Source organism: Lotus japonicus, chromosome 6 (assembly GCF_012489685.1).
Source record: "Lotus japonicus ecotype B-129 chromosome 6, LjGifu_v1.2".
Classification (NCBI taxonomy): Eukaryota; Viridiplantae; Streptophyta; class Magnoliopsida; order Fabales; family Fabaceae; genus Lotus; species Lotus japonicus.
This window is the reverse complement of record NC_080046.1, coordinates 15,588,968-15,615,119: the sequence shown is the minus strand read 5'-3', so window position 1 is coordinate 15,615,119 and position 26,152 is coordinate 15,588,968. Positions and strand designations below refer to the sequence as shown.

At 37.5% G+C, this 26,152-nt stretch overlaps 3 protein-coding genes across 3 annotated transcripts; 1 reads left to right on the top strand and 2 right to left on the bottom strand.

The window, feature by feature from the left end:
* Window positions 1-968: 968 nt before the first annotated feature.
* LOC130723729 (uncharacterized) lies at window positions 969-7,319 on the bottom strand. The gene is made up of 9 exons (XM_057574852.1): window positions 7,102-7,319; window positions 5,623-5,823; window positions 5,134-5,210; window positions 4,836-4,889; window positions 4,004-4,264; window positions 3,852-3,914; window positions 2,553-2,621; window positions 2,426-2,471; window positions 969-1,323 (listed from the first exon to the last, which is right to left on the bottom strand). Exons 1-9 carry the CDS (start codon window positions 7,133-7,135, stop codon window positions 1,262-1,264), a joined length of 867 nt encoding a protein of 288 aa, XP_057430835.1. The 5' UTR covers window positions 7,136-7,319; the 3' UTR covers window positions 969-1,261.
* Window positions 7,320-23,221: 15,902 nt separating this feature from the next.
* LOC130724988 (uncharacterized) lies at window positions 23,222-24,526 on the top strand. The gene is made up of 2 exons (XM_057576251.1): window positions 23,222-24,268; window positions 24,350-24,526. The coding sequence occupies exons 1-2, from the start codon at window positions 23,222-23,224 to the stop codon at window positions 24,524-24,526; spliced, it is 1,224 nt and encodes a 407-aa protein (XP_057432234.1).
* Window positions 24,527-24,539: 13 nt separating this feature from the next.
* On the bottom strand, window positions 24,540-25,696 carry LOC130724987 (protein MAIN-LIKE 1-like). The gene is made up of 3 exons (XM_057576250.1): window positions 25,633-25,696; window positions 24,785-25,485; window positions 24,540-24,692 (listed from the first exon to the last, which is right to left on the bottom strand). Exons 1-3 carry the CDS (start codon window positions 25,694-25,696, stop codon window positions 24,540-24,542), a joined length of 918 nt encoding a protein of 305 aa, XP_057432233.1.
* Between the last annotated feature and the right edge of the window lie 456 nt (window positions 25,697-26,152).

Genomic DNA, 26,152 nt, shown 5'->3' with positions numbered 1-26,152 from the left:
GGCACTAGGTAACACCCACCTCCACCTCCATCTCCACCTTCATAGCCACCACAACCACATTCGCCATCGCCCTTACACTGCCACCTTCACCCCACCACCACTTCCACCACCACAACCACCTCCTCCACTACCACCATCGTTGTTGCCTCAACCACCCACTACCACCACCGTCAGGACTAGCACTGTTACAAGGCAACACCCAACGCCATCACCACTAGGTAACATCGGCCTCTATTACCACTACTACCTGTCCCCTCTACTATTGTGTCCAGGTGACCACTCATCATGAATTTACAAAATTGTCAAACGTGGTGACAATTGTAACTTTACAAAGTTGACTACAACTTTTTTAAAACTAAAAAAAATTAAAACTTGATTTATGAAATTGGAAACTAGTTTTTAAAAATTTTAAGACATAAAACCAAAAATACCAGGCATAAGGTATTGAAACAATTGCACCTAGAATCATAGAACACAAAAAAGTATCTCATATTATGAAATATGATTAGAAAATTGGCCAAATGAAGATAAAAAGACTTTAGATTTATAAATCACAGGTATTGCATTAACACTTTATTCTTTGCCCAGTCCTGCTCGTATATTTATTTACAGGGGAAACGGGTTGGGAGTGGGTTGGCACGGTTTGAAGAGTCGTTGTTTCAGGCACCTTCCTTATCTCAATTGCGCCTTGGCACATATTCAGTTGTAGAAAACTAGCTGCTTGCTTGGTTTTCTAGTCATTTGTTCCTATTCAACCTTCACACTCTCACACCCGATAAGTAGGTCATATAATTCTTGTTTATTAAAAATTGTGTTGACTTCTTAAAAATTATACCAATAACATTAAGTGTATTCCCAGAGCTTATTTAAAAAGAGTGTTGCTAACATTTCTCACAAGATAAAACATGGATAGGGATGCTTAGTTAAGCTCCAATGGTCTGCTTGATGATATTTTTGGGACAAAAAAAAAAGCAAACAAGCAATCAAACTCCAGCTACTAGAATCAGTTGGTTCATAGTTTATGCAAATCCTTAGGTTTGCGTACACTCCCTAAGATACATAATAAGGTGGTATTGGTATAGCTAATCGAATACAATTTAAGCAACTGGTATACAAAGTATGATCCTCAACAACACAAGTCTGTCCCGAGTATGTAAACACATTATTATTTCTCAGTCTATTAAAAACATTTGCCAATATGCTATTAGTCCCAATAAATAAATGCCACATGATTAATCTTCAACAATAAGAAAAGGCTAGCTCACTTGATGTCATGGAATGAAGGCAACACAGCAATAAGATTGTCTCCGTAACCAACGGGCTCTGTAAATCATAAACAACATGAAATGGTAAGAATTTCATCACAACTACGTCGGAGTAGCTCCAAAAGAAAAAAGAAACGACCAATCATTGATGGACCGAAATAGGTTTAGATATTGATAGTGTTTAGAAGTCCATATTAACTAGAGAAATGGTCAAAATAAATAAACACTACATTAATAACAAGACAGCATCAGAAATTAAATCAGGAAGATCATCGACAGCTAGACCATATCACTCAATGTAGTCAGAAGTGACAGGAATTAGAAAACCCATGAGTATTTACAGTACACAAGCCATATACTGCTATTACAATGAACTAAATTAATCATGAATATTCTGTGACTTTCCATAAATCAAAAAATACACAAAAGTATACAACTAAAAGGCACATTTCCTTACTGGTATGGAAGACAGCAGAGTATCTTTGATGTAAGAGAACTTGAGATTCCCAATGTTCGGTATGAGTCCATGACTAAAAACTGGTGCAAAGTGTGTGTTTCCTATGTTCTTAAATTACCAATATACCAGTGTTTCAATAATGATATAGTAGGCCAGACATTAACAACCTGGCATCCAAGATACCGGAACATCATACATTCAAAACAAGGGACTGGAACATCAGAATTAACAATCAGTTTATTTTTTTCAGAAAACAGACAACATTTTTTTTCAAAGATCTGTACAGGAATGAGAAATAATTGTTTCCTCTGTTTCTTGTATAAAACTTAGAAAACTAAACAATTTGACAGTTGTGTAATTTAAAACTGAAAACAAAAAGTGAAAATAAACCAAATCAGCTCTAAGTGTCAATTTCGATTGTAAAACTCATAAGAAAAAGAAAGAAGTCCTGGATGTACTGGACTTGGAAGTAATTTTTCTCCAATTTTAATGTTTGCCTGTATATTTTCCTACTTGGCTTATTCCTTGCGATCAAATAGCAGAATATTTAAAACCTGAGGCACGCAACGGCATTCTCAATTTCAATTTCAAATGAGATGAGCAATACTTCTACCCTTCTTTATTCCCCAGAAGATCCGTATTACTAAAGTTCCATATCAATAAATCAAGAATTTTTTTTAACAAAAAGTCATAGACATTATACCTCCATCCTCGACAAGTAGCTTTAAAACTTCTCCAGCCACATCAGACTGCATGATTTGGAAAATAAAACCAGTCAGGATAAGTGGATATTTTGGAAGGAGAAAACATTAAAGAAACAGACAGATTACCTTAACAGGAAGTCCAGTTCCAAACTGATCCAAATACCCTATGACTTGCCCTTCTTTGATTAAATCACCCTATAGATGTTAAATAGAAAACAGACAATTGAGTATATATAGTAATCCTAAAATTGAATTAGGAAATGAAGATATTGAAAAGCATGGATAGCCAGTTCTAATAAATTGTGGTCTGCAAACAATTTAACGTACCTAAAGGTATGTTAGAAATCTTGTTGATTACAACCCCATTACAGAAATAAATATAGATCAACAAATATTTTTACTGCCAAATAATATCTGATTTGTCCAGATACATTTACAAAATATTCTTATTTGTTAGAATGCAGTGGTCTGTCCCAATTGTGTGCAATCATTTATAATTAAGATTAAAATGAAAAGCTTACGTTACAGTAGAACCAGATACTGATAGAAATGGAAAGACAGCAAAAACTGAAATATCATGTCAAGTTCAACTCTAAACAAAATATAACATCCTTTTTGTTGCCATCACATATATCTACAATTTTTTAAATGTATTAGTGGCTCAATGTTGTTTTGCTTATAAGTCTAATTTGAAAATATATACATAGGTTATTATTAGACTTTGGGAGGCCTAACTCTACCCTAAAAGCTAGCTCAAGAGGTGAGGATAGTCTTCCATATATAAGGGCTATCTTGGCCATATCTCTAGTCAATGTGAAACTTCTCAACACCCCGTCACGCACAGGGCAGGACATATGGAGCGTGGAATATGCAGGAATGCACATGTGCAGGTGGCCCATATACGGGTGATTTTCACTAGACGAATATGGGATAGACACTGATACCATATTAGAATTTGGGAGGTCTAATTCTACCCCTAAAGCTAGCTCAAGAGGTGAGGATTGCATTCCCATATATAAGAGCTATCTTGGTCATATCTCTAGTCAACGTGAGACTTCTCAAGTGTTATATAATAATAGAAAAGTATTATTTATGTTGTATAAAACTGAGCATTTCATTCTTAATTGTTATCACTTTTTCTTTTTCATACCATATTCTGGTTTTGTACGTTAAATGTATTTCAAAAGTGAAATACGCATATACTACTGATTGAACCTTTAACCAGAAACATTTGGTTTGTGCACTGCAGTCTGCAGAATCTTAGTGCAGAACAAGCACATATGCACCTAAATCCAATGGTGGAGTTCAAGCCACCAAGCCAGGTGGAGGGAGTGTCAAGTGAATAATGTGACCAAAGTCATAATAAGATGATGACTTAAAATCACCATGACAGAGGTTAGGCAATGACAAGCATGTTATATGTACCTCTTTATAGGTAGGAGGTTGTCTCTTCCCTTTCACTGTTCTACCACGTCGGAATAAGCCAACCTGATAAGAGAGAAAGAAAGACAAGTGATTGTAAACTATACATTGCTCATCAAATCAGAGATCATTAAATATATTGATCGATGACATACCGTAGGAGATGATATTATAACATAATTATTGGTACCAGAAGCCTCCAATTGTGCCAGTTTTGATGACTTCTGCACGGAAGCATTTACAAATGGGTTGGTCTTCTCAGGTGATGATTTTGGTGGCAATGATTGTGGGGTACTGGGTGCTGATTCATCCATAGGTTTACTTGGAATAGGTGGTGGGGTAGTTGGTGAAATGTTAGACAAAGGAGCTTTTGTTGCTCCAATGTTACGTTTAAGATGCATCTCAAACTCTCCAACCTGTAACAAGTCAAACAAGGTCATCCACTAAAAGCATGCTTCTTTCCACAAACCATTAAAGATTAAAGACTTTTGTAGTGAGGTCAAAGTTAATAGTTACAGTGTATTACAAAAAAAAAACCAATGAAACTGTTTATGATCAAATTTGGATTACCATAAAAAATGGAATATTCAGATAGGACATTAGGCACAAAAGCCCTACAATCTGAAGCTTATAATACAATGTTCTACAATTTTGACAAAGATCCAATGCCAGTACCTTATTACCTACTACAAGCTTGTAATACAATGTGCTATATATTTTCCATTGTCAATACCTTATTTTCTATAAGCATGTGACAAATCTTGAGTAAATCAAGTCCATTGCTTCAACTTATGATTCAATGCACAACATAATACAGGGCCATGGACATATCCGGCCAACTAATCTGTGGGTGTGTGCGTGAATTGGGAAATCCACACCATCTCTATATGGTCTTGCTTTAATACACTGAAGTTTCTTTTACCCTGTTTACTATATCTAAATTAATGTAATTCAAATTTTGCAAAAGCAGTAAACGAGAAATAATACCTTTACTTTCAGCTCAGCAATTTCAGTCTCATCACAGACCTCTAATACCAAAGCCTGATCACAAGCAACCAAGACATAATAAGGGTTTAGATTCATATTGAAACATGGCTTTTGATGAATGCAATTGTGCATTTGTAGACAAAAGCCAGTAATCATAGGTCGAAATTACTTTATGTTTGATTCTTGTAGTATCTACCATTAAGTATGGGACCCTATTGCTAATTCCCACCAGAGTATCATTTTTCAATAATAAGATATATAAGAGTGCATGTAATAAAAAGAAAGGATAGTTATATACCTCTAATCCATTAGGAAAAGTAGCAGATTGCAAAGCTTTTTTCTCTACTGAGTCTTGCGATGTGCTATCCAAAGAAGCTACAACATCATAAAATATTGTCAAGTCAATGAATATATAAGTGTTAAGCAATTTTTTTTTTTAAAAAAACAGCTATTCTAACAGCCAACTATAACAAAATTACAATTTGTAACAAGTAAAATAATTTCCTACTATTACATATCCACATGAATTATATAAGACTAAAATATAAACAAAAGATGACAAAATAACAAACATAAAAATATAAACCTGCTGAGAAGAATTTAGCAACTGACAGACTAATATATCTAAAAAATTTATGAATAAAAACAACTGCTAAAATTTAGAACTCAGAAGTAAATTATACTAATAATGAATGAGAGTATGATTTTCAAACATCAGACAGAAAGAGGGGGGGGGGGGGGGGGGGAGGGGAGTATATAATTTTTTGTTTAATCAATACAAACCCACCGTCAGATTTAGCTGTATTGATAGCTTCAACTGCTTTTGCGCATGAAACTAGCGTTTTCCTCCCCTTGGCCTGAGAATTAATGAGCATCCGATCGTTTGCCAAACGCTGGATGAAAAGCCCACTTTTAGAGTTCCATCTGGCATTGTGGCAGGGAACTACAGCTACCTTCTCAAATGAGGATCTTACATGGGGCACAGTGCCTATGGCATCCGAAATCCAAGATTAATGATTAGGCACCAGGTTGAAATGATTTTTACATTTTTAATTTGGCCATCCATGTAATAGAAGCTTAATATAGATATATGGGGCCAACAGTAATGCATGCATGATACACATAACACATGTGTGTCCAGCGAATGCTAAGACAGGAAACAAACAATCAGAGTCAGTGTAACTTAAAAAATAAATTCATAAATAACCTTTGAAAACACTTAAATGGCATCATTGTAAAAGATGCCATGTCTGATAAACATGATCATTATGTTGGGATTGCAACAAAACTTGTTAAAGTGCATACATGCATGAGACTCAAGGAATAGCTCTATAGCCAAGCCAATTGAGGTGGCTGGTTAGGTAAGAATACTACAATTAAAAGGGAAGACACAAACAAAGATATCCATGGACCAAATAACACAATATTAGATAAAATCTTTAAATAAATAATTAAATCTATTTCAATAACTAAGGGATAAAGAACAGTATTCATTTCTTCATATTTAACAAAACTAAGAAAAGAATAAAATCACAAACTCAAAAAAATAATTTCAGACAAAAAATATGTACTGCCAGACAAAACAATATAGACACAGTTCCAAGAGATCTCTTGTCCTAGGATGCCAATCACATGATTTTGAAGCTGATTGGAGAGCATCCTTTGGTTATTTATTGAGACATCAAGGAGTACATTCAAATGCCTTTGTAAAAAATATTATGCTTGTGATTTTGGTAAATAAGTCACATTAAGCATAAGCATAAAATAACTCCTCTCTTCACTTCTTCAGAATGGTTCTTCAACTCAACTCTTTTTTCGAACAGATTACGAGAAATTAAGCTTATTCTATTAGTTACAACAGGAAGAAACATTCCAAAGGTCCCTGCAAATCATAAAATAGCACCTACAATCCATGGCATTACACCTCTTTTGATTTCTTAAGGTAAGTTTAACATTCAATCCAAAATGATTATGAAGTTTCATAAATCATAACAAATGAGATTTTAAACAAGCACACATGTTCAAAAACCTAAATCCAACAGTTACATTCTGATTCCATAGAATTTCAAAAAGAAAAACAGAACCGTGTATACATACAAAGTCTCAATCATCTTCATTTTCCCTTGCAAATCACATAAATACAAGCAAATCAAACGCAAAAGCAAAACAGCAAGATCGGAAATCGCAAACTGGCAAGCACATTCAGCGAAGAAACACATTGATAACAAAAACAAAGAGAGAGAGAGAGAGAGGGAGAGAGATATACAGTGAAAGGATCGAATGGCAGCGGAAGATTCCATGGCGGCGAGGGAGCGAAAACGAGGATGAATGAGTGAGAATGTGAATGAAATGAGAGGGAGAAAGAGAGAAAATGGGTTGGGAGAAAGAAGAGGAGAAGGGGAATAAGATAAATTGGTTGCAGTGTTCTTGAGATTTCCGCCACTCTCATCACTTCCTCCGTTCTATTCTAATTGCTAACGTGCGCTGGGTTGTATTGTATTGTAAATTTGTAACTAGTGTCTTACGTGGTTTGGTTGGTCTCACTGTGTCGAAAATTAGGAAATTTTACTTATGCATTTGAGAGTTCAATTTCCCACTTCCATTTCTCACCTAATAGTTTTTTTTATAAGCAACAAATTCATTAAGGGGTGCCGGCCCAAAGAGTACAAAAAAGCTCACAAAGAGCCCAAGAAAAGAAAAGAAAGAGCACACTCCTTTATTTTTGGTTACACGAACATATTGTTTGGTTCAAATGAGGGGAGGGGAGAGATTTTAGAAGGAATTAAAATTAAAAAGAGCATACTCCTTTCTATCTTGTTTTGTTGCTGTTTTTTTATGTGTGTGATTTCTCACCGAATAGTAATCATCTAAAATTCCTCTTGTATTATTGTTTTCTCAAGGGCCCGTTTAAAGCACTGTATTAGGCTTTGATTGTATAAGCTAATACAATACATGTTGGGCTTATCAGTTGTTTGGTGCTTTTATTATATTCAGGGACGGATGCACGTCCAAGACCAATGGGTCAAATGCCCCCACCTAAAATTTTAAATATCACACTAATACTATGCATATATTAGGATATTGAGTGATATATTGCCCCCACCTAAATTAAGAGTGTCCCCATACATTACGAAACTCTAATATTTTGTTTAGTTTCAAGAGAAAGTGAGAAAAGTGAAGATGAGTAAAGAAATTTTATAAGTTGTTTGTCATAGTAGAAAAGTAGAAGAAAGATGAAGGAAAGAATAATATGTCTTTTCTCTACTTTTATTTGGCTGGGTGGAGAATAGAAAGAACACTTTTGTATAAAATGACATTTTTACTTCAAATATATAAATACTTAATAAATAAGTGTGCTAATGGTGGAGGGATAAAATGAGAGAATAAGTAAAAACCAACTTTTTCTTTAAATTGAGGAGACCACATAAAGATTGTGATCCACACATTTTCCCCTCTTCCCTCTCATCCTACCAAACAAGCTAAGGTTAACTTCATCTCTTGTCTCTAACTCTCTCTACTCTAATCTTTCTTCCAAAATTATCTCTACCAAATCTATATATATATATGTAAAGCACACTTGGGTTTTTTGCATTAAATACATAAGCAAAACTCAAGTGTTGCATATTAAAAGCATCAAAACAAAAAATTGTAATAAATATATTAAAAAATAATTAAATTAAAATTGAAAAAAATTATATTGTAAGAAACTATTAAACTATTTACCTTAAATAACAACATTCATAAAATTAAAATTCACTTGAGTTTTGTATTTCACAAATTTTTTTTTCGTAAACAAAATATATTATTTAATGATAAAAAAACATGAGAACAAGTCATCTCATGATATGAGTCAAAACCAAACCAAATACAAAAAAAACATGTCATATCTCAACCTCTAATGTAATGTATTTCACAAATGTTAAAAATTAAATTCAATAAAAAATAATAATTATTAACAAAAATTTAGATAAAATAGTTTTAAAATTAAAAAACTATTTATATGTAAATGAGACTGGAGTTTTACATTAAATACATTCAACCATAAAACTCTCATACCTTTGTAATAATATATTAAAGAATAATTAAAAACTGAAAAAATTGTATTGTCAAAAAATATTCAACCCTACATTAATTAATAACATTCATCAACTTAAAATTTACTTTAAGAAAAAACACTAAAATTATCTTAAGTTTTTCATTTGACAAATATTAAAAATAAAAAATATTTAATAACAAATAGTATGGATCAAATATTTTAAAATTGAAAAAATGCAAGCTAAAAGGTATTTAATTACTCGAGGAAGCATAATAGAAAAAATAATAATAGGCAAAGCTGAATAAATGTTGTTGTGAGAGGTCTGGCCTATCCACTTAACGTGGTCGTAGAACCTCAAGGATTAGTCTCATGACTATCGAATGTGAGAAAACATTCGCAAACCAAATAAGTTGAAAAAACTAAATTCATAAGATAATATTTTAGGAATTTTTTTTTCAAAGGCTATTTAAGTTATCACTTATTATAATTCAAAAAGTTAAAATTAATTTATTCTTCTTAGTCTTGACATGTCATAGTGAATGACTTTCGAGATAAAAAGTATAAAAAATGATATCAAAACTTATTTCATAACATTAAACACTTATTACTTAACATTGTTTACGTAATTTAAATATTTTAAATAAAATTAATAATTTTTCATATTATGAAATAAATGAAAATTCTATTTGTTAAAATTATTTCTATGCTAATAAATAAATTTGAATAGTATTAATTATTTATAAAAAATAATTGTAATAATATTTATTGAAATGTCTTAACACAATTTTTTATATTTATAATAAAATATTTTAATTTTAATTTAGTTAAACTATAATAATTTTTATATCATGTTAAAAAATATTGTAAGTAAACCCGTGCAACGCACGGGTATAATATCTAGTGTAGTGTAAATTAAACGTTTAACTTCTATTCTCAATAGTGTAATCCATTTTTTTGTTTAATTTATGGGTGTGTGTGATCATAGCCTAGTTCTTCATTTTCTTTCTTTTTCTCTTACAACCCAAAGTCGAGACTCTTCATTTCTTCTCCATCCAAAATAAAGTTAGTTTTGATACAACAAGGAGTAGCAATTGCAACAGGTCTTCTAAGAATATTACTAAGAATTAATGCAACATCATATGAGAAATAAATGATTAGATAATTATTTTGTTACTTATATAGAAAGAGAAGTATTTAATAACGCTGAGAATGAAAAAAAAACGCATATTCTCTAAAATATAAAAGCTCGTAGAAACAATTATGATGTATTTTAAAAAAAAATTAATAATGATATGTTATGTTTTTAATGTTACAAAGTCATAAGTGTATATTGCCCCCACAATCAAAAGTTTTTGGATTCGACACTGATTGTATTGTATAACTTTATCCATCAAATCATCCTTATACATTAAAATGATGTATAATTTTCCGAAGCCTCAGAAAACATTTGGCAAAAGCCTCAGAGTAGTCAACAATAGCAAGTATATATCACAGTAAAATATGTCAACTTCGCAATCAAACTAAACACCTTCATCTAAAAAACAAGCAGTGCAATTGTAAGACCTGGATTTTCAGAACAAGTTAAGTTCCGACTCACGCGTAGAACCAGTGTAAACGTGACAGGAGTTTGTTGGTTGAGAAAGATCAATGAAGAAGAAAGTTCAGGAATTGCTTGAGGAATGTTGTGTAGTCGCTGTAGGAGTTAGTACGCGTCGTCTGCACACCTGCCTTATGGCGAGCGTGTCCAGAATAGGCTATTTCGCTTTTAGAGCAACGATTTAAGTGAGATTTTGAATCCTTGGAAAATTTAAAGATTCTCTTTATTTTTCCTTCGACCAGCGTTTCATTTCGGAACTCTGGACTGTACGCACGATAGTATTCACTTTTCGGAAGTCCGTCGACGCTAATTTCTTTGCTTCGAAACCCTAGATTCGAGCGATGGATGAAGACTTTTTCTATTCGGGACTTCTAACGAAGTTTCCGTTCGCGTTGCCAGATTTTTTTCGACATTTCCAATCTTTTTCCAGTACAAAGTTTTGTCGTTTGAGCATCACAGCAAAAAGTAGTTTTTCGGGACAGATTAACTTACACCGCTTTTGGGATTTTAGATATCGTTTTTCCCAAATGTCAGAGATTTGTTTTGAGTTCTGGAATCCTGACGCCAGAATCTCTCTTAGAATTCATCGGTGAATGTGCTGCAAAAATCGGAATCGCGAAATTTTCATTTTCCCGCGATTTCGCCTGCCTATAAATAGCTCGAAAAAGCAAAAATCTCTCATTTTCTTCCTATTGTGGCCGAGAATTGTGGAGAGCTTGGGGGAGAAGATTTTTCGCGAAAACTTGACCAATCTTCGTGCAGTTCGTCCCTACTTCTAGGTATTGAGGTAACTAGCATGATTCTTACCTCTGATTACTGTTTCTGTTGCGTTTCTGAAGTCGTTTCTGTGCTCACAGTTTTGAGCTTTTTGTAAAACAGTCCGATTTCTCTGATTTCTCGCTTGGGTTATGTTCCTTACGTTCCCAAGAGCCTAGAACCTCCGTCAGTAATCGCTGATTGTGATCCAGTTGTCAAGGATCTGAAAAACTGTTTCAAAACCCTTTTGTCGCACATTTCGAAACTTTATTGTCGAAAAGTCGTAATCTGACTTCGTGCCTTTAGGATTTGTTGTCACGGATGTCGTTAGGATCAATGCTGTCAAATTTGTTTTCAGAGCTGATAACTTTGAAGTTTTGAGCCTTTATTTTGGACCAAAATGCCCCTGGATAGTCGTATTTCGACCCGATTGTCCGAAAATCGTTCTGACAGTTTCTTTGCCTTAGTTTTACCCTAAAACTACCTTGTGAATTGATTTGATCGAAGAAAAAGAGCCGGAGCCCTTTTTCCCTTGAGGCCGTGGGTTATTCCTTTAGGGGGGAAGTTTTTCGTTTTCGAAAACTTGTCTTTTCGTACCCGGATGTCGTATTCTGAAGCTTTAATGCTTTGTCTATCGTTTATGTGTTGTATTGCGATCGAACTAATCGATTTTGTTTGGATTCTGCTTTGTTTTTCTCCGAGGTTCAGTTGAAGGAACTTTGGGAGTTTCAAGGCATTCCTGTGAAGGAGATTTTGATTGCGAGGCTGGATCAGCTCGAGGTTAGGGCAACTTACTATATTTAGCTATGATTGCATGATAGGCGTCGATAAATTCGACTTATGTTTTATCTGATGTTGATTATGATGATGAGTTGATGTTATGATGCTTTTCCATAACTTGTGATGTTGTGATATTGATGGATTGTGCGTTTTGACGCGATTTCGGAGTGGGGAACCCCTGAACTGGTTAAATTTGGTGTTTCGGGTTGGATGAACAACCCTAGGCAAGTTCAAACGAGGGGTTTGAGACTTAGCCATTTGTTGAGATTCGTTGGAATTCTTAGACTTTCCCCGGGAAATGTATTTTGGGTAGTTGATCTTTGTAAACCTAGAATGATTAGAATTTCGAAAACTTGAGATTTTGGGAGACTTAGACTTTGAGAAAATAAACTCATAACCTGACTAATTCAATTCGAAATGTTTTTACTAAATGAATAATCATAGGAGAATTGAAGGAGAAAATGATTGCGAAAGACGGGGAAAAGTCGACTTTGCTGTGGGTTTGGAGAGTTTTGGAATTGGGGAAAGCCACTACGGTGAGCTATGGTGATGATTGAAAGTCACCGAGTACTCTAGTACTCTTGGGAGTGTTGTCTGAGTCGTGTTGTATTGACCGGCACAGACTCTGGGCTTTGTTTGTGGGTTTTGTGGTGGGAGTTGTGTTGTATTGACCGACACTAACTCCGAGTCGTGTTGTATTGACCGACACTGACTCTGGCTTTGATCTTGGGGTGATCTTGTTGTTGGAGCCGTGTTGTATTGACCGACACCTAGTGCTCTTGTTGATTGGGCTGTGTTGTATTGACCGACACTAGACCCTTGTGTACCTTTGTGGGTGGACTGGTGTAGTATTGACCGACACCTAGTGCTCTTGTTGATTGGGCTGTGTTGTATTGACCGACACTAGACCTTTGTGTACCTTTGTGGGTGGAGTGGTGTTGTATTGACCGACACTTAGTGCTCTTGTTGATTGGGCTGTGTTGTATTGACCGACACTAGACCCTTGTGTACTTTTGTGGGTGGAGTTGTGTTGTATTGACCGACACTAACTCCGAGTTGTGTTGTATTGACCGACACTAACTCTTGGGTTGTTTTGAGATTGGGTTTGAGCTAAATGTTTGTGTGGTGAGGACGATTCGATGTTTGGTTAACCCTATTGCATCAATCGGGTGAATAACGGGAATGGTTCACCTGTGCATCTTTTGGTGAATAACGGGAATGGTTCACCAATGTGTTAATGATGAATAACGGGAATGGTTCATCATGCGGTGAATAACGGGAATGGTTCACCAATGTGTTAAGGATGAATAACGGGAATGGTTCATCCAGGATGAATAACGAGAATGGTTCATCCAGGATGAATAACGGGAATGGTTCATCCATAGTGAAGAACAGGAATGCTTCACTTGTGGCGAACGGGAACACGTCACAAATCCGGATCATATTGTGCATTTCACGCATACATTCATTCTGACTTGAATTGTGTGCCGGTTGTTTATTGAAGCATTGTTAGAGCCATAACATGCTAGGATTGTTTATATATATGTATATATCAACATATATCTATACCCCATATCACATGTTGAGTATGTTGAGTGTATATCTACTTATTTCTGTGAGTTGACCCTAGCGCCTTGGCTTTGTTTGTATGTTTGTGTTTGGGCGGTCGGCCTACTGCCAGATGTCGACGGCTGACCGGTGTTCGATGGTCTCTCCCTCGGGGGGGGGGGTCAGGTATGAGCTTGTGGATCGTGATGCCCCCACCGCTTGGGTGATCGATCTTGTGGGTCATCGAGCGATGTACCGGGGAAGGGTCATGGAGGACCGGACTGACGAGCGTGGACGTCTGACGAAAGGAGTTCTACGACGTATGGAGCTGAGCTTCAACTTGCCGACTTCAGATCGCTGTGGGCTTGGCACTGGGAGGTTAGGGTTAGGCAGGCGTCATATTCTGTGTAGAGCTCTGATTCGTTTTGCTTTTGGGACCGGGTAGGTTTCCGACGCATGACTTTTGTGTGGTTCTCTTACTGAGGGATCACAGTGAGTCAGTTGGACCATAGGGGTCTTTGCTTAGGCCATTTTGAGGCCGACTTTCTCATAGTGGGTTGTAATTATAAACTTTCTTACTCACACTTCTGGGACTGTATATATTTGCCTACGGACACACTATTTTGGAGTCACTGCGAGTGCGCGTGACGTGGAAGTGCAGCTGGGGCTGTACATGTTTATATTTGATGTATATTGGTTAGTTTAGTGGTTGGGCTATGTCTTTATTTTCTAATGCTTGATTTAAAAGGAATCAAACGAAAAAAATTACCTGTTTTTCGCGTAGAGTTTATTTTTGGTTACTAAAGTGGCACCCGGAAATCGGGGTGTTACAGCAATTAAGGCAGCACTACAAGAAATTTGCTATATACCAACAGACACTTTTAGTGACAGCAATTAAAAGCGTGGGTATATGCATTATATACCAACGGGAAATTATTAACTGTGGCTATAGACATGATATACCAACAGATGATTGCTATTGTAGCTATATCTTTTAGTGATGAAACTTAAGCCATGGGTATAGACATTATATACCAACGAGCAAATTATTAACCGTTGTTATAGGTATGATATACCAACAGATGATTGCTACTGTAGCTATATCTTCTAGTGACGAAACTGAAACCATGGTTATAAACATTATATACCAACGAAAAAATTATTAACCGTGACTATATGTATGATATACTAACAGATGATTGTTACATAACTATATCTTCTAGTGACGAAATGTAAACCATGGGTATAAACATTATATACCAACAGACAAATTATTAAGCATGGCTATAGGTATGATATACTCTCAATAGATGATTGTTACTATAGCCATATCTTATAGTGGTGAAACTTAAACAATGGGTATATATATTATATACTAACAAAAATCTTACTTTGTCACTATAGATTTTAGTAACATGTTAAAAAATTGTAGGTATACATTACATATACCTTCAATTGCATACTTCGTTCGTATATGATATAGTGATAGAAATGAAATGCGTAGACATAAACTGATTTTGCCTACAGTGAGTCAGTTTTAAAATTGGTTCACCGAGATCCAAAATAGTTCAAATGATTTAGGTGCGTTGGATTTAACACTTTTAATATTTAACGGCTCAGATTAATTAATATTTAAATAATTTATCTATAAACTAAATATTCTTAAACACCCTTCTCCCCACCCCTTTTCTTACCCCACCTCTCCCCACCCATCCCCACCTCTTCTTCCCCCCACGCCCACCTCCCTGGACGACGATGCTGTTGAGATATGGACCATTGCGCCTACGTAGCTAACCATTGCGCTTACTGTGGGATATTTTAAATCTGGACCACCATGGTCCGGTTACTATGATGCAATTGAATTACAAAAATGACCCTTCCTCATTTTTTTTTTATCTTTCTCCTTCCATCATCACCATGGTACAACACTACCATCATCACTTGGAGAAATACAAGACAACAACTCACATACTGCACATTGGTTTGCTTCCTCTTATCCAGCCATTGACACAAATCTTCAACAACAGCAGTACCCATGCAAATGCATAAACACCCTCCAAATCGCAACAGTACCCATGCAAATGCAGAAACACCCTCCAAATCGCAACAGTACCCATGCAAATGCAGAAACACCCTCCAAATTAAGTTTGACACCCTCCAAATCACAGAGAAAGTTCAAATCACAGAGGCAAGACTCAATGACACTTCTATACTGAGTTACCCTTACCTTCGCAAGTAGTAGTAGTGCATAGAAGTTACGAACCTCGTGATCTTTCATATCTCAGAAAATTAATTGCTTTCGTAAATGCTATGCTTCAAGATCTTAGTTTCCGCTCCCAAAATTCAAGAATTTTCCTCACACTCAAGACAAAGACTTAAGAATTTTTACTAAAAACTAACTCACTCCAAACAATTGTTTAGATGCAATCACTTATTGTTTAGTCACTAAATGGTGGTGATGCATGAAACAAGAAGCTAGAGATGGAGGTGGAAAGTCAAGTGGGACGTGTAAATGTAAGAAGCAAGTGCTGTCAAACTTAATTTGGACAGAATTGAAGCACGTAACAAGTTGGTGCTCTAGAATATATAATGAAGGATAGAATTCAAAATCTAAAGGTGTAGGTTCACTATTCACAAAGAGCAGTGTAGGATTTAACTCATAGAGTCAAGAGAAAAATATTAGGAAGATGAATCATCATCCTAAAAATTACGAGGAACCCTATGATATAATTTAAAACCGGGGTTGTCTAAACGACCCATGATAAAGTTTGAGTTAAATAACTTATCATTCAATCACATTGGAGATAAATGAGTTGGACTTTCTATATTTTATTTATTAATTTATTTCCAACTCATTTATCTCCAATGTGATTGGATGGTGGGTTATTTAACCCAAACTTTATCATGAGTCATTTAGACAACCCCTTTAAAATCACTTTAAGTTTAAGTGATCGAGTGTAGAAGTGTTAACACTTAAATATACATATATATATATTCGCCAAATCACAAACTTTCCTTTCTTAAATTTTGTTACTTTCTTCTTCTTCTTTTTAAGTCACTCACGTGACTCTTCTCTTTTTTTTTTGTTCTATTAACTTTCCATTTTTCTTTTATTTATTTATTTAGGACAATAGATAATAATAACATAGTCATAATTATATCAGCTTCACCTTGGCGGGATGCCCTGATGGGGAATCATCTAGGGCCTGGTGCGGTTTTCACTGCAGAAGAGGAGGAGATGTCTTCAAACTTTCCTGGTTTTTGCTTTCAAGAGTCAAGGATTCCAGTTGAAATCTTGTTCCCTGAAATTGTGTCCCTTGATGGCAGTCTTGAAGGTGTTAAGGAGCTGGATTCTGCCGAGAGGCGTTTTGATGGCGAGGTTGTGGCGTCTCTTCTGCCTTCTCCGTTTTCTGCTACAGACTCTGCTGTGCAAACCCTTGCTAGTTGCTCAGCCTTGGCGCTTTCTCCTTCTCCGGCTCGGGCGGTAATGGAGTATGAGCCCCTTTCTCTTAGAGGAGAGGAGGTTGATTCTGCCTTCTCCTCCCCCCAAAGTCGTGTTGTTTCTACTCCACGGCCTAGGGGAAGACCCAGGAAAGGTGAGAAGATTGGAAGCAAGAAGGTTAGGCAAAGTGAGGCTTCCAACGTTGCTCTTGCAGACGATGTAGCAGAATTGAAGGCCACAGATCAGAATCAATTGATGGTGCTACCGGCGGAGTTATCAGAACCTCATGGCGTTTTGACGAGAGCAAGGAGTGCCCTTTTGTTGGGCAAACATTTGGGTCTGAAATGTGACTGTCCAGATGTTGTTGTTGAATATCAAATAGCGGCCCAGATTTTAGCGCGCAGGTCTTCTTAAAGTTTCGTGGTTTGCAGAGGATGTATAGGGACTGTTTGGTTAGGTTGTTGGTGGGTTGGCCAGTTTGTGGCTCTCTTGGGTGTCTCTTTAAGAGACTTAGGCTTCTATTTTGTCTATATGGTTTTTTCTTTGGAGCTTTTGGGTTTTTTGAGTCATCTGCTTTTTGTTAGGCTGGGTTGCTTTTGCTGGGCGGTGCTTCTTTTTGTAGGTTTTCGCTTTCCTTTGTGAAGGATTGTGTATTATACCTTATTTATTCAATATACTTTTGCTTTCTAAAAAAAATTAGATAGACACACAAAGCATAATAACCAAATCAACTTGAGTTTAACAGCGCTTATCGCTATTAAACCAATAAATAACTAGTTAATTAAACGCTTAATTATCTGGGTCTTACATGAAGAGAAGATGAGAGAAGAGAATGGTTGAGATGTTATCTATGAGAGGGGAAGATAAGAGACATGGCGATTGTAAGACCCAAGATTTTAAAATTAAATAAATAGTTGATTTCAAACTCACGCATAGGATTATGTGTAAGCGTGAGAGGAACTTGACTTGTACTTGAAGGGTGGACTAGTATTATGAAGAAGAAAACGTTAGTAAACGACTAATTTGCACTTAAAGACACGATGAAAACAAATTCAAAAAATATTCAGAGAAATGTTAGAACTTCTCTTAATCCTTCCATGACAGGCGTTTCGATACGAAACCCTGGAATGTACGAACGTCCGATTCTAATCCTCGGAGGTTTGCCGAAACTAAATCACTGATAGTTCAAGAAACCTAAAATCAACCGACGATGAAGACTTTTTTCTTTTCGGAGCTTCAAATGAAGATTCCACACGCGTACACCTATTTCTCTTGATGTTTCCAACCTTTCTTCAGAAGGAAGTTTTCTCATCCGACATCAACTGCAAAAAGTAGTTTGTCGGGTAAAATCGATTTACACCGACTTTGGATCGTTTGATTTAATTCCAACAAACCTGTTTTGAGTTCTGAAATTCTGTCGCCATAACCTATCTTAGAATTCACGAAGGAATGTGCAGGAAAAATCGGAATCGCGAAATATTCATTTTCCCGCGTTTTCCATTTTCTATATATAGCTTGAAAAATGAAAAAAAAAACAAAAAAAACATCACCATTTTCACATTGTGGCCGTGGGTTTCTGGGAGGAAGGAGGAGAAAAGTGATTTTTGCCGATTCTTGCCTGATTGTCCCACAGTTCGTTGCGACGCGTAGGCCTCGAGGTACTGATGCTTTTCCTTACCTCTGATCGTAAATTCTGTCGCTTTTCTCTATGTCTTTCTGTGCTCAAAGTTTTGAGCTTTTTGTAAAACTGTCCAAATAAATTGATTTTAGTGTCTAAAGTTATTCCCTGCGTGCCCCTGAGCATGTTTAGCGGATTACATTTTGCCGAATGTCGCCGAAAGGCCGCCGAGTTTCGATTCTGCTCAAAATACTCATTTCTGACAAAGGTTCCGCTTTTTGAATCAAAAACTCTCGACTGAGCTTAGCGTTAGTAGGATTAGTCATCATAATCGTCGTTAGTATCGACCCCATCTAATTTGTTTTTCGAAATTCTGATTTTGAGTTTTCGAGCTAAAAATATTAACCAAAATACCCCTACGACAGTTTTCGACCCAATAATTTTTCTGAGAGTTTCCCTGGCCTAGATATCGCCTAAGAATACCTAGGAATTGATTTAGATCGAAGAAAAAGTTCGAAAACCCTATTTTCCATAGTGGCAGAAACCTATTTGCTTGGGTACCGTGTCCAAAAATAATTTTTGGGTTTCTATGACCTGAGCCATTGCGTAGCTCTTCCAATTGTCGAAACTTTGGCATCGGTTTCGTGTCATTCCGAGTTCTGTAGCTCGAGTTATGCTCGTTTTAGCGAACGAAGTCTCCGTTGTCAATTTGTGCCTAAATAGGAACTCTGAAGCTTTAGAGGCTTTCTTTACGATTTCGATTAGTATTAATAGATAGTGTTGTTTCTAGTGAGGCTTGTGTTGATGATTGTGTTTCCTTGTTCTAGGTTCACAACTTCCATGCACAACTTCTACTCACGAAGGTAAGGGTAACTCAGCTTTAGCGTGTCTTTGAGTCTTGCCTGCTTTTATCGCACTGCCTGCGTTTGAGATGAAGATGTTTATATTGATTGGCATTGGATTATGATTATTATGCTTGCAATGTTGTATGCTTGCTTATGTTGACTGTTTCTAAGGCTTGTGCCAAATGTTTTCTGAAGGCTTCGGCCGAGTAAACTTATTGAGACGTATGTCTCCGTTTTCTGAGAGGCTTCGGCCGTTTACTGGTTTCCGTCATTACTGCTTTCAAGTGGATAAGACGTGATTATTGTTGATTGATTTTGGCATATAGGGCTGAACTAAGTGGCATTCAGTGGTTGTCGTTCCACATGTTTGTCCCGTCCTTCGTGGCGTTATTAAGTGGCGTTCAGTGGTTGTCGTTCCACATGTCTGTCCCGTCCTTCGTGGCGTTATTAAGTGGCATCCAGTGGTTTTCGTTCCACATGGTTGTCCCGTCTTGTGAGGCGATATTAAGTGGCATTCAGTGGTTGTCGTTCCACATGGCTGTGCCGTCTTGAGAGACGTTGCTGATCGATCCATTTTGGTAGCAGCATATAGTTGCATTATAGGAAACTAACACCTGACCCTATGTTGTTGGATTCTAGTTATTGGTTTATTGATATCTGATTTGATGATACATTGTTGAGGTTATTATTATCTGAGTTAATCTATGTTTAAGCTGTTGATAAATGAGTTGAGTTATGTTGCTAGTTTATTTACCATGCTAGGTAATTAAATTTGAATAGCATGATTTTCTCTTTATACATGGTAATTGCATGGAGTTAACCCTTTCTGTTTGTTATTTGTTGTTTGGGCGCTTAACGCTATTAAGCGATGAAGAGCCTTCTGGCAATGCTTATCCATGCTGAGATGGAGGAGGGATAGTAACCGGCGGAGCAAGGATGGAAGAAGCTGTATAGTTTCCTCTTAGTAGTTTATGCTTTGAGTCTTCTTCGTTATCTGAAAACTCTGCTACTAAAACCCCGTTTTCGCCACTGTTTAAGTGTGCGTACTTATTTTGGAAACTTGCTTATGATATTGTAAGACACTATTATTATATGTCGGGAACGGGTTGTTTAATCAAGACTATGTTATGTATTAAACTGTGTTTAGTTGTTTTGAAAAGAAGAAAAAAATTATTATGTTTTCTTAGGATTCCGAAATAGTCCTTAGACTTTGTTAGGTTACTAATGTGACTCCTCAGTTGAAAAATTGGGGCGTTACAATTGTGGTATCAGAGCTTTGGTCTAGAAAACCAGAGCTTTTGGGTAGAGTGTCTGCTTAAGATGTTTGAACTCTGAGACTGATTGATGGGGTGTCAATCGGAGGAAGAGTGTGCTTGATTACTGTTTATATAGATTATTTTTGAAGGTTGTTCGTAAGTGAATAACCTTATGCTAGTTATTGTTAATTATACATTTGATATAACTATAGGCAGAGACTATTTGCGCCTCTCTGTTTTGCTAAGTCTGCCATCTCCTTTTTTAAAAATTCCAACATTGCCCTTAGTAAAAAAAACATAAAAAGGTAATATTTAATTTATACTTCCCACACACCATCTCCTTCTTCCTCCTCACCCTCCTCCTCACCCTCCTCTTAATCCTCCACTCCTCCACTCCCAAGCTCTTTTGGGTGATCTCAAGTCAAGAATAGAAGCTTACTCATGTAAGTTTTTACTTTTTTCCGAGCTTTTTTTCAGCTTTTTTTAGCTTCCATCGCGATTTCGCGACTTTCTGACGTAACTGGTTAGTCCCGCCCTTAAAACTGCGGTAATGAAACAAATTACACGCTCCCGTTAACATACGTGCGGACGTGTTAAATTTATACCTTCCGCTAACTTGTTAGCGGAAGTGAAAAACACTTAATCATTTCAATCGTCTTAAGGTCTGGTACTGCTACTACCTAAATAAAATTGATTTTCCCGTTAACATACGTGCGGAAAGTGATATGTTGGAATAATAGGTCCGCTAGTTAAACTGCGGAAGGCAAATATGTGCTGCCGCATATTAAAGTGCGGACAGAGCAAAGATTTTTAGATTGATTGAGCTTATTTTGTTGATTGCAGCATAATGATACCTGAGGAAGTAAATAGGCCCAATATGGAGATTGTGCCTTCTGTGGATCTTACAAAAGCTTTCACCACTAGCCAAGTAACTTTTGTTCAATTTAACAAGTTATACACTATGTGTAGGTCATGCGATGTATACTTAATTGAGTTTTTAAATGTTGTAGGCTTTTGAATCCTCCAAAGCTCTTGTTAATTGGGCCAAAGCTGTAGGTAAAGAGCATGGCTATGTTATTATTATTCAGAAGTCGGACTATGGATCTGACAAAAGGAGGGCCGTGATGACACTAGGATGTGAGCGTGGCGGCAAATATAAACCATCCACATCGGTGTTAAAGCGAAAGCAGACTGGAACTAAGAAGTGTAATTGTCCATTCAGGCTAAGGGCAAGGCGTAGTAATAAAGATAAAATGTGGACGGTGCTTGTGCATAGTGGGATCCATAATCATGACACTGCTGAGGTTTTGCAAGGTCACTCATATGTTGGCCGTCTAAATCCAGAGGAAAAGGCGATGGTGGGAGAAATGATTGAAGAAAGGGTCAAGGCCAGTGATATTTTGATTGCTATAAGGAAACACAACCCAACCAATTTGACTAGAATTAAACAGATTTACAATGAGAAGCAAGCATACAACAGGTTGAAGAGGGGATCGTTGACCGAGATGCAACACTTGATGAAGTTGTTGGAAGAACACAAATACGCACATTGGTCTAGGGTGCAGGATGGTACTGATGTGGTCAGATCTTTGTTTTGGGCACACCCTGATTCCATTCACTTGTTCAATGAGTTTCCTCATGTTGTGATTCTGGATAGTACATACAAGACCAATAGGTACAGGATCCCTTTACTTGAGATGGTGGGGGTTACGTCGACAAATTTGACATACTCAATTGCTTTTGCGTACATGGAGAATGAGCAAAATGATGAGGTTGTTTGGGCTGTGAATAGATTAAAAGACTTGATCATTAATGAGGACAATCTGCCGAAGGTCTTTGTTACAGACAAAGACCAAGTTTTGATGGAAGCATTGGAAACTGTTTTTCCCGCAGCTCGCTGTCTTCTATGTCAGTTTCATGTACTTAAGAGTGTAACTGGCGAGATGAAGAAACTTGTGAAAGACATTGAGACGCGTGAAGACATTACTGATAGATGGAATCGGTTGATGTATGCTGCCAACGAGGTTGAGTATGATAAAGCTGTGGGTGCTATGTCAAATACCGGTGAGCTCTGGACTTACATTGAGACTAACTGGTTGCCTTTGAGAAGCAAGTTTGTGAAGTTTGAGATTGATACTTGTATGCACATGGGGTGCACGACAACAAACAGGTAATTTGTTGCTATCCTTCACTTTTTTGACTTCAACTGTAAAATGTTTGGCAAAATGTTTTCTGTTTTTTTGATTTCATGTTTATACCATGCGCAGAGTTGAGGGGGCACACTCAAAGCTGAAGAAACTATTGTCCGACAGTAAGGGTGACTTGGTCATTGCGTGGACTGCGATGAACAAGCTTATTATCATGCAGCATGACAAGATAAAGGAGTCCTTCCAGCTCAGCATATTTGTCACAGAGCATTCTGTGAATGACCCGTTCTATAAGCATTTGCGCGGGTTTGTATCTAGAGCCGCATTGCACATTATTGTTAAAGAGAAGACTCAAATTGGCATGATTGGGGTTGGTGGTATATACTGTGAGTGTGTACTTAGGAGAACCCATGGACTACCATGTGCTTGTGAGCTCATGAAGTTTGAATCTGTCCCATTACTTGCAATTCATCCACATTGGAGGAAATTGACTTGGGATTCTTCGGACCGTGACATGGATCCAACATTGGGTTTGAGTTTTGAGTCTGAATTTGACAAATTACGAACCAAGTTCGAGGAGTCTTCACACGGAGTTAGAATGTCGATCATTGAGAGCCTTAGAATGATTACTTATCCAGAAACGACTTCTATGTGCGCTCCAACAAAGAAGAAAACAAGGGGTAGGCCAATGGGATCCACTAACAAGCCCAAGAAGTTTGCCAAGGGATGTGGTGAGACCTCTACAAAGCGCATTCCTTGTAGATGGGAGACTATTGACAAGGAGTATCCGGGCTCGTGGCGTGATAGCAACACGACACCATTACAGAAACCTTCTCTAAAGGTTAGGTCTCAAAAGGCTTCTAAGGCTTCTAAGGCTTCAAAGCCTCATAAGGCTTCTAAGGTACAAAGTCCTCTGATCCGGATGGTGTGTACAAAGAATAAGAAGCCTGTGAGTAGTTACCTACGTCGGCGCTACCTTAAACAAATTCCTGATGAGTTTCATCCATTCGTTGTTGACTTTATAAATGTAAAGGGAGATGACCACTGTGGATATAGATGTGTTGCATCGTTGAAGGGTCTTGCAGAAGACGATTGGCCACTTATACGTAGGGAACTTCTGACAGAGATTGATTCGGATGCTAATATGTACATCAACATGTTTGGAGCCAGCGAGGTTAACCAAATGCGTTTAGCTCTAACAGTTAAGGATACTAAGCCCGTAGGTGAAGACAAGTGGATGATGATACCAAATATGGCCTACCTTATTTCCACAACATATAAGTTCATAGTGTTGACTATTGCTAATACCGGATGCAACACTTTTTATCCGTTAAAAGGAAAGGCGGACCTAGTGGAAGAACACAAGTTCATGCCGATTATGCTTGTCAATAAAGATCATTTCGTTGGGGTAAATCCTTATCCTTTATCCTTCATAATACGTATATGTAAAACCTTATACTTTTATGCTTATACTCTTCTTTGCTTGTAGGTTACTCTTCGTGAAGGCCATCCAATGCCGACCACAGCTCACTTGTGGGCATACAACTGTCACCCGGAAGCAAAAAAATGGGAAGAGCCTTACAAAGAGCGCATTGAAGAATACGCGGCTTATCTGAAACAAAAAAATGGAGGATGTAGTGATATTATTGACCTTAGTGATGATTAATTATGTTGGATCATTAAGAATACGTATCCAGGTTCATCCTCTTATGCGCAACCTCAGTAGTCCCTCGAAGCGCCTCCCAAGTTAGTGTAACGGGCCTGTCTGGCGTGTAGGCAGGGTTGTCCCTGCGCTCAAACAAGGATCCGGGGAAGTGGGCAAACACCCATGACTGCAAAAGAGAAAATGCCAAAGTATGATGCTAATTATTTAAAAACAATGACAACAAACGTTTTAACAATAATTACAAAGAAATAACAATACCTGCAGAAGAGATAAATAACCAGCAACAGACTTAGCACCGTTCCTGCTGGCCTCCCCGAGCTGACCATACAAGTAAGCCAAAGTGGCAGCTCCCCAGTTCCACCTTGATGCATTCTCAACATCTTCAAACAGAGACAAATACACAACACCAATATATGTGTTGCTCTTGTCACATAAAAGGGTCATGCCAATCAACCGCAGCATGTAAGCTCGGCATGCAGGAACTTCATTGTTGGCCGCTACGTGTTTCTCCACAATAGCTTGGAGAAAGCTAAAGCGAAGAGATGGACCCCTACAAGCATCAAACTCCTCCATCACAAGCTCAATGTCCACATCAAGTAACTGAGCAACCGCAGGAGCCGCCTCTTCCCTAGTCGGGTTACCAAAGGAGAAGAACTCACCCTCTACAGGCAAGTGGAGTAATGCTGAGACATCTTCAAGTGTGATCGTCATTTTCCCCCAGGGTAAGTGGAAAGATGAAGTCTCAGGATGCCATCGCTCAACAAAAGCAGAAATAATGCTCTGGTCAACACTCGGGCTTGTGCATTTCATCACCCACCGCAAACCTGCATCATGCACCGCACCCCTTATGTACCGAGCATGATGAACTACAGGATGACACATCCTCCCATGATTATAGGTCTTGAGCACGCCTCTAGTCTCATAATTTGGCCGCTTGTATGACCTCCATATGTCACGAGCTATATGTTCGCCATACTTAGTCAACAAGCAAAGGTCAAACGGACCTCCCTCATACCACAACCTGTTCTCATCGTCCTCATCACCAGACTCCTCCTCAAACTCCGCCTCAAGGTCAGCACCGACATCCTCCTAAGCCTCCTCCTCACCACTAGTCTCCTCCTCACCACTAGTCTCCTCCGCCTCAGTGTCATGATCCTGCTGATCAGCCATAATCTCATCATCCTACTGATCCTGTACAGCAGGCTCTTATTCAGCATTCCTACCCCTTCCTCAACCCCTTCCTCTATTAGCCTCTTCTGACCGTTTGCGGTTAGAAGCATGAGTGGAGCTACGATCCCGTGGAGCAGTAGGTTCAGTAGAAGGACCAACAACACGGGCAGTTTTCCTAGGAGGCCTGAAAATTAAAAATACAAAAATTTATTAACATAAACAACAGTTTGCTAACATAAAAAATAATTTATAAACATTCAGAACATTCAGAGAAAATTCAGAGAGAATTAAAAAAAATTTACAGGCTAACCGCACTTAAACATGCGGTAGGCATAAAAAAATTTGACAGGCGAACCGCACTTAAACATGCGGTAGGCATAAAACCTGTCCGCGGTTTAGAGTGCGGGAAAGTCACGAAACATCCTCCCATGGCAGAATCAAATCGAGGGACTGAAT

Bases quoted from the DNA above. Each gene is read 5' to 3' on its own strand.
- LOC130723729 (XM_057574852.1), bottom strand. From the start codon at position 7,135: ATGGAATCTTCCGCTGCCATTCGATCCTTTCACT. The intron at 5,211-5,622 runs GTGGGTTTGTAT...ATGATGTTGTAG, and splicing joins CAATACAGCTAAATCTGACG to CTTCTTTGGATAGCACATCG. The intron at 1,324-2,425 runs GTATAATGTCTA...TATGATTTACAG, and splicing joins GCTACTTGTCGAGGATGGAG to AGCCCGTTGGTTACGGAGAC.
- LOC130724988 (XM_057576251.1), top strand. From the start codon at position 23,222: ATGATTGGGGTTGGTGGTATATACTGTGAGTGTGTACTTAGGAGAACC. The intron at 24,269-24,349 runs GTAAATCCTTAT...CTTTGCTTGTAG, and splicing joins ATAAAGATCATTTCGTTGGG to GTTACTCTTCGTGAAGGCCA.
- LOC130724987 (XM_057576250.1), bottom strand. From the start codon at position 25,696: ATGGCTGATCAGCAGGATCATGACACTGAGGCGGAGGAGACTAGTGGT. The intron at 25,486-25,632 runs GTGAGGAGGAGG...GCGAACATATAG, and splicing joins TGGTGAGGAGGAGACTAGTG to CTCGTGACATATGGAGGTCA. The intron at 24,693-24,784 runs GTATTGTTATTT...TCTCTTTTGCAG, and splicing joins GTTATTTATCTCTTCTGCAG to TCATGGGTGTTTGCCCACTT.